At 35.2% G+C, this 16076-nt stretch overlaps 2 protein-coding genes across 2 annotated transcripts; both read left to right on the forward strand.

Moving 5' to 3' along the window:
- Positions 1–1780: 1780 nt before the first annotated feature.
- Positions 1781–3129, forward strand: LOC113074052 (endoplasmic reticulum export factor CTAGE5-like; the record flags this gene model as incomplete). The annotated part of the gene is made up of 4 exons (XM_026246763.1): positions 1781–1927; positions 2756–2887; positions 2987–3008; positions 3119–3129. Coding segments are annotated over exons 1-4 (267 nt in total), but the record flags the coding sequence as incomplete, so codon positions are not given.
- Positions 3130–3133: 4 nt separating this feature from the next.
- Positions 3134–15461, forward strand: LOC113074053 (endoplasmic reticulum export factor CTAGE5-like). The gene is made up of 21 exons (XM_026246764.1): positions 3134–3208; positions 3315–3386; positions 3509–3619; positions 3731–3802; positions 3888–3992; positions 4130–4252; positions 5014–5119; positions 5211–5257; positions 5450–5540; positions 5876–6014; positions 6127–6228; positions 6397–6457; positions 7017–7052; positions 7139–7206; positions 7298–7368; positions 7457–7585; positions 8649–8774; positions 13160–13279; positions 13633–13685; positions 13761–13953; positions 14769–15461. Exons 1-21 carry the CDS (start codon positions 3134–3136, stop codon positions 14948–14950), a joined length of 2082 nt encoding a protein of 693 aa, XP_026102549.1. The 3' UTR covers positions 14951–15461.
- The last annotated feature ends 615 nt before the right edge of the window (positions 15462–16076 follow it).

A 16076-nucleotide genomic window follows, 5' to 3' on the forward strand; every position in this document is an offset into this window, starting at 1 on the left:
ACAATTAATGAAATTGCATCTATGTGAAAAAGTAGGTGTCTCAGAAAAAGTAGCCTGCTAAAAGCACACCTTAATACAAACATTAATATATATATATAATATATATAGACACACACACACAGCACACAGAGGGTACGGAAAGTATTCAGGCCCCTTTAAAATGTTCACTTTGTAATATTGCAGCCATTTGCTAAAATCATTTAAGTTCTTTTTTTTCCTCATTAATGTACACACAGCACCCCATACTGACAGAAAAACACAGAATTGTTGACATTTTTGCAGATTTAATAAAAAAGGTCCTAAGATGGTCCTAAGTTTTCAGACCCTTTGCTGTGACATATTTAACTCAGGTGCTGTCCATTTCTTCTGATCATCCTTGAGATGGTTCTACACCTTCATTTCAGTCCAGTTGTGTTTTGATTATACTGACTGGACTTGATTAGGAAAGCCACACACAGCAAATATATTCTAATATTTTTATACTGGATTTTTGACTTTCATGAGCTGTAAGCTCTAATATTTATATACACATATATACACACACACACATATATATACATATATACACATATATATACTTTTAAATTTTTACTTAACGTAATTAATAATAATACGTAATAATAATAATAACCTTTTTCACGATATTCTAATTTGAGTTTCACCATATATATGGTAAAAAGCAGTAATTTGGACTATCAAATCAGTCAATAATGTATTGGCCTAATTTTTTTTACTTAAAACAATGATTGGATATTCAATTCATTCTAGTAGGCTATCTTAATATTATGTTATTATTATTATTATTGATCTTTTAATTATGATGTTTATTTTATGTATATAGGTGTTTCTACCTATACGTGCAGTGGTTCTAAAGTAACTGATACATATTCCCCAAATTTTACAAGGAAAAGTTCATATTATATTTAGTTTAGCTCCTGAGGATAACAATATTTTCTGAAGCTACATTATGTTCAAAATATTTTCTAAAGTGTTTAACGCAATATATTTGTGGAAAACGCAGGACGACTACAGTCTATTTTTCTGTATTGACGGTACCAACAACAAGTGTTGTATTTTGCAGTCAAGTCAAGATTGATTGAAACAGAAAAATACTTACTGTCTTATAACAACTAAATAATCTATAAAACCAACATAGGTGATAAATATAATATGTATTAATGCAGACGCAAAAGGTTTGTTAAGATGAGTAACGTTTATGATTTGAGTTGGAGTTCAATTCCAGACAGACTTGAGCTGCTCAATCCGATCTGTGGATCAATGAGCTTTGTTTTAAAGAGATATATTTAAATGACACACCAACTAATCAAACACACTTACCCATATTTCAAACTATGACGTTTCATGACTTACCTCATGACAAATATTTTGTGCGTGTGCACTTACTGACTAATTTCTTTAATGTCGATACTGCCTGTCTCTTTAAAACTCGAGCGTTACGTTGTGGCATTCAGCAATTGGTGACGCGTGGAAGAAACCATGACGATTGTAGGGGTGTTGTATTTGGTGGATTTAACATTTTTCGGCTAAAAAAATCTGAATTTAATTGCTTTATGTTGCAACATTACATAGAGTAATATGTTTTTATGAATATTTAAAACAAATATCCGGTAAACTCTGTTTAAATTTTCGAGACAAAAGATCATATTCTTTACAAATGCTCCCTAAAACACAAGAGTGCGCTCTTCCTCTCAGCGGCAGTGCGCACTAGGAGTCAGAGAAGAGAACAGCATCCGGGCACCATGGCATAACAAACAGATAAATGAGTAGATTATAGAATATAGAATAGCTCAGTTTTAATATAATCATGGCAGACGAAGTTAAGACCGAGTCGGTCGTCACAGAAACGACTGACATGACAGGAGCAGCGAAGATTTACTACACACTCGCCGTGGAGAAAATCAAAGATGTATGTGGCATAGTATGATGATGAAACAGCGTTACTTTAGTGTGTATGGCAGGTGTCATGTATATTTCTATTAAGTCATCTATCATAGTTCACAGATTTTTTTTTAGTGCAGTATCTAGGAGTTTAGATTAGATGTATACTGTGTAAACCGTTTTGTATTAAGACATATGCAGCTGGTTAGCATTAAAGCATCTGGTACTGTACGTTACATGTTGTTCATTTCATCTCAAATAACCATTGATTTGTGTGATTGTGTTAAACTTATTGATTTATAGATCTACAATGACTTCCACTGTCTTTTACTGGCCTTGTTTACCGGTTTATGACGGGTTAGCTTTAGTGTATTGATAGGTGTGTGTACACTGTACATAGTCTTTTTCATCTTACAGTGGCATTGGTTTTGGTCAGTTATTGACAGAGGAGGAGGTCTGAGGATATCTATTTTAAAACGTATAAAATGTAGATTTGTTAGAAACCTTTTAATATTTTTGATTTCTTGACTGCAAATAAAAAATATTACAGTGAAGTTAAAAGTGCTAAAATGTTCTTTGCAAAAGTTTGTGATATAAATATTAATTATCATTACTGCTACTTTAAGAAATAATGATAATGTTAAACTACTTAAAATTGTGTCTGTGTATGATCACGTGAATGTGGTTTTAGGTTTATTGAACATCCTGTTTAAAAGCACCTGTCCACTTTTGTATGTGTGTGTGACAGAGAGAGGTTTAAGGAAAGCCTTATAATGTGAAAGCTTGTACAGTTGTTTAATTTATACTTCTCTTTTTCTTGAGAATTCATATATCAGTTTAACTTCTGTGTCTAAAGGTTGTGTCTTCACTTCCTGATGATATCCGGCCTGGCCCTGACTTATATGGACTGCCATGGGAAGCTGTGGTTTTCACTGGATTTTTAGGTTTATTCACACTGCTTCTGTTCAGCTGCAGGTTCATTCATTCTGTAAGTCATGTATTACTGCTACATAAAAAAATAAAAAGATATTTCATGAGTGTAATCATTTCACTAAATAAGCGTTTTCTGATTTTTTTTCTTCTGCAGATCAGAAGTCGACTATATGCAAGTGAGTTTTTTTTTTAGCTCTTTATCAGCTTTAAACCTATCCTCATTATCTGTTTTATCTGATTTCCACTGTCAGCTCTCAACCAATCCTGTCTGTTTATTTGTTTGCAGGTAAAGAAAAGCAAAATGGCGCTGAAAGTGGCTGAACTGCTTGATGAAAAATGCAAAGTGCTAGAGACATTCAGTGAGGTTAAACGGAAGGTGAGAAATGCTGTCATGTGCTCTAAACACATAATTTACACCCATGCTTGTATAAATGCACTCTTCTGAATCAGTCCATCTAAACAATGTCTGTCCTTCTCAACAGTTTGACAAACTAGAGTCCACACTGCAGAACAATGGCATGTCTGCACAAGCTGCAGAAAAAGACAATTTAGAGGTAATTTGGTCATTATGATCTTAGTCCTTCTTGTTAAAAAACATGCAGTTATTTAGCTTACTGATGTTTATAAATGTGTCTCCCTGACCACAAGTTACCTAATCCAATAATACTGCCCTTAGGTGGCATCACAGAAGCTCGAACAATCAAATGCACAGATGAAAAATGAAATCGAGAGGCTGCAAGAAGAGCTATCCCAACAAAACAAAGCAAGAAAACAGCAAGAGGATCAGGTGATGTTGTCATGCACACAGATACACTCACTTAACATATCTAAAATACCCTCTTCATGCTTGATGCCCTTTATGTTGTCTGTCCTAAAGGCTGTTATATTTGTTTTACAGCTTGCTGAACTCGAGCAGATTTTAAGAAATTTAGAAGAGGAAGCTAAAGAACGAAAGTCCCAGTTAGAACAGGTATTGACAATGTATATGACGCATGTTTCAGTCATATTTCCTTTTAAAACACTTTAACATTTTAAGTTATCTGTTTCTCCTGTAGGACAACACAACGCTGAAGATCCATGAGATCAACACCGAGCGACTGCAGAAGAACCTGCAGGCGGCCAAAGAAGAGCACGCAATACTGCTCGAGAGTAAAGCACAGGTGAGATCAGTGTTAGGGTACTCCGTTTGGAGAAGATGAACAGATCCATAAAATCAATGTAATGCAAGCCGCTTCATGGCTTACTGCCTAAACAAACGTGTAACATGAAGACCTATGTGTTTTCATCTCTTATACAGCTGGTGCAGGAGGCAGAGGACTGGGGTGAACGTCTCGGTGAGCTGGAGGAGGAGATGAAAATGTGTGAAAGATCACATACTAGCATGCTGGAGGACTGCGCTAATAAAGATGATCGCATCAAGGTATAAAACACACCAGAAAAATCACACCAGACTCATAGAAAAAAAAGTATTTTTTTTTTCAGTATCTATATAGTATATATTCAGTAAATATTTCTGTTTGTTTGTGTGTGTGTGTGTGTGTGTGTGTGACCCTGGAACACAAAACCAGTCATAAGTCTCAATTTCGAGAAATTGAAATTTATACATCATCATCTGAAAGCTGAATATAAACTTTTCTTTGATGTATGTTTTTTTTAAGATCGGTCAATATTTGTATCTTGGCCGAGATACAAATATTGAGAATCTGATAATAAAAAATAAAAAAATTCTAAACACTGAGAAAAACATGTTGATGAAAATGATTTTTGGCATAAAGGAAAAATCAATCATTTTGACCCATACAGTATTTTTTGGCTATTGCTACCAATATACTCCAGGGTCATATATATATATATATATGTGTGTGTGTGTGTGTGTGTGTGTGTGTGTGTGTAAATATCTTTACTGTCAATTTTGATCATTTAATTATAACAAATTATTTCTTCCAAAAAAAAATTGTTTACTGACCCCACATGGTAGTGAATGTGAAATAATTAAACAATATATAATAATAATTAATAAAATATTTTCTTAAATATACATTATTTATTTAACTTTACTCAAAAGTATTTGAAAACAGAAAATTATTAATTGACTAGGCAATATATTGCATACAGTCTAGTGCACTGCATGGTAAAACTGCATTTCTAAAAAATGATTTTTCATTTCTTTTCTTATATCAGTCACTGACGGAGCACCTTTTGAAGATGCGAGATTGGGATTCTGAGGACGAGAGCTGCGTTGACGGTAGCACTAATACAGCTGGAGCTGAGAATGGAGACAGTTCGGGTACAAACTCGAGGGTCATTTGGGAATAGTGTTAGTTTGATTTGAAGTCAGATCTTGAAATATCATTTCGTATATTTTTCTGTGCTTGCAGATTTCCATCAGAAGCAAAAAGTACAGAAACTTATTGAAGCGGCCAAGGTATTCTTACTGAAATCTGACACTTAGTGAAACACCTAGACACCACATATGACTGCCAGACATGCTGTCAAGAATGGCAGCTCGCTGGGGTTTGAAACACAGCCCTTCTGTGTCAGATTAAATGAATAACATCTGTCTACATCCAGAATATGCTGCTAACAGATCTGATGCTAGTCCTCCTCTTTGTCTCAGATGAGTGCAGACTTGAAGTCCATGGAGGAGGACAAGAACAGAGTATTCGCTACACTCGCAGATGAAATTAAAGCCAAAGAAGATCTCCAAGGTAAAACTTTGGTTCCTCTAGAGTCGAAACAGGTGCTGATGCATAAACCTTTTAACTTCATAAATAAGTACATTTTGATTGAACTTATTCCTCCATAATGGGAACGTTTAGGCACGTTAAGGATTTATTTTCAAATGATTTGTACTCTTATCCTCCTGAATTAATCATAACATCACAACGTGTTTGCTTTCCTTCATGACTTTATAGGAAAACACCTGCTCTGCAAATATTCTGAGCAATAAAAGTGGATCTGATTTGCTTTGGCGTGATTATATCAAACATGATCATTCAGACTGTAAATGAAGACTCGTTTTCTTGTTTCTCTGTATTCTCAGAGGGGATCAAACAGCTTGAGGAGCAGAAGGAGGTGTTGGAATCAGAAAGTGCCAACTATGCTAGTGAAAGCCAGAAACTCCAGCAGAAACTCCAGATCATGACTGAGATGTACCAGGAGAATGAACTCAAACTACACAGGTTTGGACAATGGAGAATCTTCGTCTTCCACTCGTTATACTTTGCAGTCTCTTTTTATTGGAAATTCAAATACTAATGCTAATAATTCAATTGTTTCTTGTGCTCTTGTCAGGATGTTGACAGTGGAGGAGAAGGAGCGCTTGCAGAAGGAGGAGAAGCTCAACAAGGCAGGCAAGAAGATCAGTCTTGCTGCAGAGGAGCTCAACACTTATAGGTCAGAGCAACTTGTATCGCACACATGAGGAAGTTAAGTTAAGTATGATATAGCATGTGATAAAATCTAAGGAAATTGTCTCTGAGAAGGGCAGGAAACAGGATGCGAGACGAATGTTCAACAAAACAGGAAGTTTACATTATAGTCTCTTTTACTATGTTTATATAGACAACGAGCCAAAGACCTCGAGGAAGAACTGGAGAGGACTTCACAGGCCTACAAGAATCAGGTAGTAATGCTATATATAGAGTTACAACATCTCTACATGATTTATATTGATAAAAGTTCTTCAGTTACACATGCTGATGATGCCCACACTGAATATATGTTTATTATAGCCTATTATTATTTTAATACACATTTTCTCAAAATACTTTTATATAAAAACATCTGAAACCACAAAATGTCAGTTGATGAGATTGTTGGCGGATTTTGGAACTGACATTAGGGGGAGACGTACATCCTTATATCAGTCTATCATTGTGATATAGAGCTATATGACTGATATAAGGATGTATAATTCATAATTAATTACTTTAAATAAATATTTATTATGTAGATTATTATTTTTTTCTACCACAAATAAGACTTTTATGTATGACCAATACGAGGATGTAAATAAAATATTAAAATATAAAAAAAAAAAATAATAATTTTATTTAAATATGTATTATGTGAACTATTCTTATACCACCACAAAAGAGAAATATGTCTCATAAATATTCATATAATATAATTTTTATGTGTGAATATTTATTATATATGTTTGTCCTTTTTTTGTCTACCAGTTTGCTTCTCATGAGAAAAAGGCTCATGATAACTGGGTAAGTTGTTTTCAGTCCACTAATATTTGATCCATACCAGTCATTAGTAGCATTATTTTTACACTTTCCTATTTTCTGTGTTATAGCTAGCCGCAAGGGCAGCAGATCGAGACCTGGCTGATGTCAAGAGAGAAAACGCTCATCTCCGCCAGAGGTGAGATTGACTAGAGAGTATTTTACTGTACTGTTTTATAAACGGGAGAACCTGTATTTATCCATACACATCAATGCATTTACTATTGCAGGCTGACTGATGCCCAATTCAAGTTTGAGATACTTGAAAAGGATTTACGAGAGGGCAGACCTTTATTTAGAGGTCAGATACTTTCCACTTTCCTTTGGCTCGTACAGATCTATGTTTAAAATGGTGTGAACCTGGAGATATGCATTTCCCCATCTCACAGGTGAAAGATCTCCATTTGGACCCTCTCCTCTTAGCCGACCATCCTCAGAAACACGGGCCTTCCTGTCCCCTCCGACACTAATGGACGGACCCCTTCGACTCTCACCTCAGTTTATGGGTCCAGGAAGAGGTGACAAACGCACATCCCTCCCTTTTTTAAATCTGGGAAAAGTCTTCTAGCTAGTATGAAAAATGTGATTCATTTTTTTGCATGGTCAATCTTTAGTTTAGCATGGTAGTATTATGTGTGTGTCTGTGTAGCTCATGCATGAATCATGTTCACTTACATAAGATATAGTTAAAGGTTTGCATTAGTGGTGTAACCGGTTTAATTTCTCACGGTTTGGTTTGTGTCACAGTTTCAATATGGTTTGGTAAATAAAAGCTGCCTATACAGTACTGTTCAAAAGTTAGGGCGTTCATTTTTTTTTTTTTTTACGAAATTAAAACATTATTATATAATATGAAATGATTTGACAAGGAGGCAAATGGCTGTAAAGACATTAATAATGCTGCAGTTTTTTTTTTTTTTAATCAATTATGTTGATACTGAAAAAATCTATTTATTTTTCGGACTATATGTCGCACTGGACTATAAGTCGCATTTATTTAGAACCAAGAGAAAACATTACCGTCTACAGCCGTGAGAGGGCGCTCTATGTCTTCAGTGTATACAGTAGACTACAGGAGCACTGAGCAGCATAGAGCGCCCTCTCGCGGCTGGAGATGGTAATGTTTTCTATTGGTTAATTTCTCTTGGTTAATTTCTCTCGGTTCATGTCAAATTAATTTTGATAAATAAGTCGCACCTGACTATAAGTTGCAGGACCAGCCAAACTATGAAAAAAGTGCGACTTATAGTCTGGAAAATATGGTATATATCACCTAATATTAAACAGTTTTTCAACATTGATAATAATAACAATGTTTCTTGAGAAGCAAAATAATTGAAACACTGAAGACTGGAGTAAAAAATAATAATTTGTGCAGTTTAAATGCATACTACTAAACTTTGGGTAGAAATTATTCCCTAAGTTTGCATATAAGCATATATTGTGTTTCATTAGCCTCGTTAATATTTTGTTGGTTGTCTCCCTTTCCTCTCTTTTCTATTCTTAATTCCCTCAAACATTTTGATGTGCCATCTCTCTCCACTCCATTCATCTTCCTTCACCCTCACTGTCCATAACCAGCATCCCGTGGCGTGGTAGAGCCCCCTAGTGGTGGGCCAGACTTTGAGCGGAGTGGCCCTCACTCTGATAGTGGCTCACTGTCTCCCTCCTGGGACAGGGAACGCAGGGGCCCTCCCCCACCTCCAGGTACAGTGATGTTCCCACTGCTGTAGTTCTCCCGTAGCAGGAGGAAATACTTCTCTAGCTCTCAATGATCAAGAATTAGTGATGGAAAAACTATGAGCACATTAACATGACTGCCCTTTTTTATAAGGTTAACAGTTTAGCCAAATATAAGAGGTCTTTCAGATTTAAAGGTACAGTGTAGCAAAAAAACGCTGTTTATTTCTAATTATCAGAGACGGAGGAAATGGTTGCATAAAACTATATTATGATGCAAGAAATATACTATTATAAATGCTAAAAAGATATGTAGAATATGCAGCCTTGGGAGGCTTGTTAGCTTATTTCAGTATTAATTAACTGTCTGGTGCCTGTAATTTAGCCAGCAGTGTGAGGTGAGTGCCGTTTCTGTTACTGGTGCTCAAACTCAGTTATTCAGAGGTGTCTGAGAAGCGCTGACTCAGCCGCTCAGCTATTTGAAGAGTCACACAACTGGGTCTTCTTTGTTTTTGGCCTGTATGTCAGGCTTTGTCCTACTGCCCCCTGCTGCTCCTCACTGTTGGGCCGAATGCTGTGGGCTAGTGATTACCGGTAGTTATTTCACACTGTGGCTGTGAATAACACAGAGCATCACTGTATTTTTTTAATGTCATCATCATCATGACCATTCTTTTTTATGTGTAGTGCATCATCCCTATTACATCCTCTGTGTTCATGGCCAATCATTTTCAAATGCTTATTTTTTTATTTGCAATGTATAATATGGTTCGAAAGTGTTTTGAATTTGGATGGTGTGTAATATATATATATATATATATATATATATATATATATATATATATATATATATATATAATAAATATAAACTAGATAGTAAAGTTTGTTTTCAAACTTTAAGTTGGCTTGAAAAAGCCTGGCCAGAAAGTTAGAAAAATGTAGAAAGTTTGAAAAGCTTAAAAAGTTTTAAAAATGTAAAAGTTTGAAAAGTTAAGAAGTTTAAAAAAGAAAGTGATTAACATATTACTAGCATTATAAGCAAGTGACTACCATGTCGTTAGCATGATTAGCAAAGTTGTTAACATGTTTCTAGCATGTTGAGAGCATGATTTTAGCATGATTAGCATTTTGCTAGCATGTTTCTAGCATGTGACTAGCATGTTTCTAGCATGATTAGCATGTTGTTAGCATGTCACTAACATTTTGCTAGCATGATTAGCATGTTGCTAGCATGTTTGTAGCATGATTAGAATGTTGCTAACATGTCTCTAGCATGATTAGCATGTTGCTAGTATGTCGCTAACATTTTGCTAGCATGATTAGCATGTTGCTAGCATGTTTGTAGCATGATTAGCATGTTGTTAACATTTTAGTAGCATGATTAGCATGTGGCTAGCATGTCTCTAGCATGATTTTCATGTTGCTAGCATTTTATTAACATGATTAGCAAGTGACTAGCATGTCGTTAGCATGTTTGTAGCATGATTAGCATTTTGCTAGCATTTTGCTAGCATGATTAGCATGTTGCTAGCATTCCACTAGCATGTTTGTGCAATGATTAGCATGTTGTTAACATTTCGCTAGCATTTTGTTAGCATTATTAGCATGTTGCTAATATGTTTGTAGCATGATTAGCATGTTGCTAGCATGTTGCTAGCATGTTTGTAGCATTATTAGCATTTTGCTAACATGTTTCTAGTATGATTAGCATGTTGCTAGCATGTTGCTAGCATGTTGCTAGCATTTTTGTAGCATGATTAGCATGTTGTTAGCATGTAACTAACATTTTGCTAGCATGATTAGCATGTTGCTAGCATGTTTCTAGCATGATTAGCATGTTGCTAGCATGTTTCTAGCATGATTAGCATGTGGTTAGCATGTTGTTAGCATGTTTCTAGCATGATTAGCATGTTGCTAGCATGTTTCTAGCATGATTAGCATGTTGCTAGCATGTTTCTAGCATGATTAGCATGTGGTTAGCATGTTGTTAGCATGTTTCTAGCATGATTAGCATGTTGCTAGCATGTCGCTAGCATGTTTGTAGCATTATTAGCATTTTGTGAACATGTTTCTAGTATGATTAGCATGTTGCTAGCATGTTGCTAGCATTTTTGTAGCATGATTAGCATGTTGTTAGCATGTAACTAACATTTTGCTAGCATGATTAGCATGTTGCTAGCATGTTTCTAGCATGATTAGCATGTTGCTAGCATGTCGCTAACATTTTGCTAGCATGATTAGCATGTTGCTAGCATGTTTGTAGCATGATTAGCATGTTGTTAACATTTTAGTAGCATGATTAGCATGTGGCTAGCATGTCTCTAGCATGTTGTTAGCATGTTTCTAGCATGATTAGCATGTTGCTAGCATGTCGCTAACATTTTGCTAGCATGATTAGCATGTTGCTAGCATGTTTGTAGCATGATTAGCATGTTGCTAACATGTTTCTAGCATGATTAGCATGTGGCTAGCATGTCTCTAGCATGTTGTTAGCATGTTTCTAGCATGATTAGCATGTTGCTAGCATGTCGCTAACATTTTGCTAGCATGATTAGCATGTTGCTAGCATGTTTGTAGCATGATTAGCATGTTAACATTTTAGTAGCATGATTAGCATGTGGCTAGCATGTCTCTAGCATGATTTTCATGTTGCTAGCAGTTTATTAACATGATTAGCAAGTGACTAGCATGTCGTTAGCATGTTTGTAGCATGATTAGCATGTTGCTAGTATGTCTCTAGCATGTTTTTAGAATGATTAGTATACAACTAGCATGTTGCTAGCATGATTAAAATGTGACTAGCATGTGGCTAGCATGGCTAGCAAGTGACTAACATGTTTCTATGATAATCGAGCTAAAACCAGTTGATTCAGTTAGAAACCAGCTAAGACCAGCTTGACAGTGGCCAAAACCACTTTAAACCATGTTAGAAGTATGTTTCTAGTCTGATTAGCAAGTTACTAGCATGTTATTAACATGTTTCTATGATAATCTAGTTAAAACCAGTTGATTCAGTAAAGAAAACCACCTAAAACCAGCTAAGACCAGCTAAAGCCAGCTTGACAGTGGCCAAAACCACTTTAAACCATGTTAGAAGTATGTTTCTAGTCTGATTATCAAGTTACTAACATGTTGTTAACATGTTTCTATGATAATCTAGCTAAAACCAGTTGATTCAGTAAAGAAAACCAGCTAAAACCAGCTAAGACCAGCTAAAGCCAGCTTGACAGTGGCTAATACCACTTTAAACCATGTTAGAAGTATGTTTCTAGACTGATTAGCAAATTACTAACATGTTGTTAATATGTTTTTATGATAATCTAGCTAAAACCAGTTGATTCATTAAAGAAAACCACCTAAAACCAGCTAAGACCAGCTAAAGCCAGCTTGACAGTGGCCAAAACCACTTTAAACCATGTTAGAAGTATGTTTCTAGTCTGATTAGCAAGTAACTAGGATGTTGTTTTCATTTTTCTATACTAAACCACCTAAAACCAGTTAAGACCAGCTAAGGCCAGCATGACAGTGGCCGAAACCACTTTAAAACCATGTTATAGGCATGTTTCTAGTCTGATAAGTGAGTAACTAGCATGTTGTTAGCATGTTTCTATGCGAATCTGGCAAAAACCAGCTAAAAACAGTGGATTCAGTAAAAACCAGCTAAAACCCAGCTAAGACCAGCGTGAGAGTGGTCAAAACCACTTAAAAACCAGTTTGGGAGACTAGCCAAAACAACTGATCAGCTTAGGCTGGTTTTAGCTGTATTCTCAGTAGAGAGTTTTTAAGGTTTGCTATGGTAGTAGACAGCTTAAATATATTATAAGCCTTATTTTTCAAAAGTTTGTACCCCCTCAATGAAAGTCTATGGGATTTAAGGTGGTTTTGGTAGTCTGGTTTACGAAAACCATAAGCTGGATCAGTTAGAAAAGATATAGCAACCCGAGTCAGACCAGTCTGAAGGTCTGACCCGAGTTTGGTGGTTCTAGCTTGAAAGCTCTAGGAGGAGATAGTGTTTAAAATTTGGCTCAGAAGAATAATAATAATAAGATTAAATAGTAGATCAGTAAGTTGGCTTTTTCAAGCCAACTTAATCATTTTATAAATAATTTTTTTTTAATATAATTTGTATGTTTTTGTTTTTAATTGTAATGAATTAAAATTATAAATTTTTCTGATCCCACATAAAGTGTTTGCAAGGCTCTTGAGAATATTAGAATATTGAGTATAATAATATAATTCAAAATGTATTATATATGTTTCTGATTCCCTATTAAAATGTAATGGCTCGAGTTTATTTATAATAAATAAATACAAATACATAATATTACACTACATGAATTATGATCTTGATAATACATTTATATAAGTAAATGTATTTTATATCAATATTTTTTTTTATGTGTTTATGAAAGGGCACCCTCTCCCAGACCCGGGTATGCCCTTTAGGAGGCCTCCTCCAGGTCTGTATCATATGGGTCCGCTGCCTCCTAGACCTCCACTTCCTTCTGAGACATACTTTGGTGATAAATCAGGTCAGTCTTTCCATGTGACAACATGTGACTATGTGAATATGTTTGACTTCTCTTAAAGGTCATTTGTACCTGTGGAATTATAAGTAGCCAATATGACTCACATATACAAGCCTTAGAGTAACTTAGTAACTAATAATGAATGAACAGAGGTATGTATTCTCATAGTGACATAATGTGGCAGAAACTCCCTCCTAATTTTTTTTTTTTTGTGTAGCTCATATAATAGCATTACCAAGGCATGAATGAGCGCTCTTTTCAGCAATCCTTAAGAATTCAATTCAAATGAAAATGTTTGGAGTTTGGCTCAAAGAACCTAAGAGTATTTCTCCTCTTTTTTTTTTTTCTCTCTTCAGATTCATCATTTCTAAGAAACAGTTCATCCATTAGTGAGAATGAGAACAGAGACGTGAGTCAACCGCCGATTGATGAGGAAAAACTATTTTTTTTGACATGCCGATAGCTAAAATGTGTCTCCTAACAGGGTCCTCACTCAATGCCTGGTGACATGAGATTGCCCCCTGATCCAGATTTAAGAATGGGACCTCCTCTTGGCCCCCCATTAATGGGAATGCCCCCACTGATGGACCCTAGGGGCCCACACTTCCCACCCAGGGGCCCTTATGGACCTCCGGAGTTCTTTCCCCCTCGTGGACCTGGTGGTCCCCCCATGGGCAGTAAGTTAACTCTTTCCACTCTAAATGTTTGTATTCTCACAGCTTGAAGAAACAGTGAAAGTGCAGCACATTTAACTTCTGCAAAGTGACATTTTCACAAATTAAATGCATATTTATTAGGACATGATTTAGGGAAAGACTTCATTTAGTGATTTGATTGGTAAAGTTGATATTTTTTTTTTTTATTATTTGTTATATAATTTATTATTTCACATTGTAATTTTGTCATTTGATTTATTAAAAGATGGGACTCAGCTACTTCAATTTTTATATTTGCTAATTGTTTTAAAGTAAAGCTTACAACATGGTTCCCACCAACATTAACATGAACTTATTTCCAGTAGTGATGTATAAATAAATATAAAGTTTTTGGTCAATATTGATAATAGTTGCAAATAAAAAGCATGTTTACTGGGACATGATTTAGGGAAATGCCTTTTTTTTTTTTTTTTTTTTTTTTTTTGCGATTTTTATGAAGTTGATATTGGTTCATTTTATTTTAAAATAATTTTATGTAATTTCTTATCATTTAGGATTTTAATTACACATTATCAAATGTATTCTTATTATTAGACATTTTTTCCATTCGATTTATCACAAGATAGGAGTTACAAATGTATAAAATCATTAATTTATTTCTAGATTTATACATGGGAATTTAAGGTAACATCATTTCAGAATTTTCTGTCCGATTATTTGAAAACCTTATTAATTCAAATAGATTTTTTATTTTAGTAGTATTAATAATATCATTACATGCTTTTATTTTACTTAATTTTTTATATACTGATAATCTTTATTACTGTTTCCATTAGTGCGAGGGCCATTTCCCCCGGGAATGTTTCCCAGAGCTCCAATGCCGCTCCCTCAACATATGGGTTATCTGCCACCAAGACCTCCGTCTGACAGCTTCTCCCCCAGACCGCCACCCAGACCCTCCCCACCGGGCAGCGAGCAGCCCCCCGACCAGTCGCCCTCTCCACATGATGTCATCTGATCTCTCACGCTCTTTTCCTCAGCTGCGAACTGTTTCCGACTTCCTGTTGTTGTGCTCAGGGGGTGTTTCCTTTGATATGTAACCACAGTAGCCTTGTGGTTACCTCTTACTTCCGTCTTAGCTGACAGCACAAGCATGGCAAAGGGTGCAGCACATGCCACTGGTTATAATATTATAAGGAGAAAGTTGATTTCAGGTACAGTGTAAATGTGCAGCCTTTGTGAACCTGTAGGTAAATTGGAAAAAGTCAATTAGACTGCCTTTTAACAAGACTATAGGTGCTCAGGTTTGTGATGTTCTTATCCTTTTTTTCTTAATTGAAGGTAGATGATAAAAGGTCCTCATATTTGTCAAACTGTGTATATAGAAAGTCGAAGTATATATTGTGAATAGGATGCTGTTGAAACGAGACTTTAGTAACTTGACAAATCCAACAACTCAGTCAAAGAGAACAGTCCATGTAGCGAATATATTTATAATTTCTTCTAATAACAACTCATGCCTTAAAATAGGTGGTCTGATGAAATGATGTACATTAATAATAAAAGATGTCATTTGAAAAATATTGGATTTTTTGCTGAGACTGTGCTAATGTTTGGAAGAAAAAGACCAGCAGAGATGCACAAATATGAAAATAAAAGTTGATGAAAGTTTTCATGTTATGCCTGATAACTGAAAATTAACTTAAATATAAAAAAAAAATGAATTTAGGCATCACAAAATAAGGTACAGTATGAAAAAAATATTTTATCCGAAATGTAAAAAGGGGACTTAAGTTTTCACGATCAAATCTAATATCAGATAACTAATATGGTACCATTATATTGTGCATCCCTAACAAATAAGCAGAATTATGTATTCATTCGTTTTATGCAATAATCGAAAGTGCTTGTTTTAGAACTTGCATAGTATTAAATGACCTTTGCTAGTAATATAGTGCTTCAGAAATTACTTAGGAAAAATTATTTTCATAACAGAGCACTGAAGGTACATTGTTAAAGTTTTTGGGACATACAAGAACATGCCTACTATGTATCCCTAAATTTCCAGACCTGGAAAAGCAAGGCCAAGCACTAAAATCTTTAACTCATAGAAATTGAGCTTAACAAGTGTAATCACCACGCAA

This window comes from Carassius auratus, unplaced genomic scaffold, assembly GCF_003368295.1.
Source record: "Carassius auratus strain Wakin unplaced genomic scaffold, ASM336829v1 scaf_tig00013523, whole genome shotgun sequence".
In the NCBI taxonomy this organism is placed as follows: Eukaryota; Metazoa; Chordata; class Actinopteri; order Cypriniformes; family Cyprinidae; genus Carassius; species Carassius auratus.

Excerpts from the sequence above, each read along its gene's own strand:
- LOC113074053 (XM_026246764.1), top strand. The coding sequence starts at position 3,134 with ATGGCGCTGAAAGTGGCTGAACTGCTTGATGAAAAATGCAAAGTGCTA. Across the intron at positions 3,993-4,129 it reads TGCTCGAGAGTAAAGCACAG|CTGGTGCAGGAGGCAGAGGA; the intron begins GTGAGATCAGTG and ends TCTCTTATACAG. Across the intron at positions 8,775-13,159 it reads GGGCCCTCCCCCACCTCCAG|GGCACCCTCTCCCAGACCCG; the intron begins GTACAGTGATGT and ends TGTTTATGAAAG.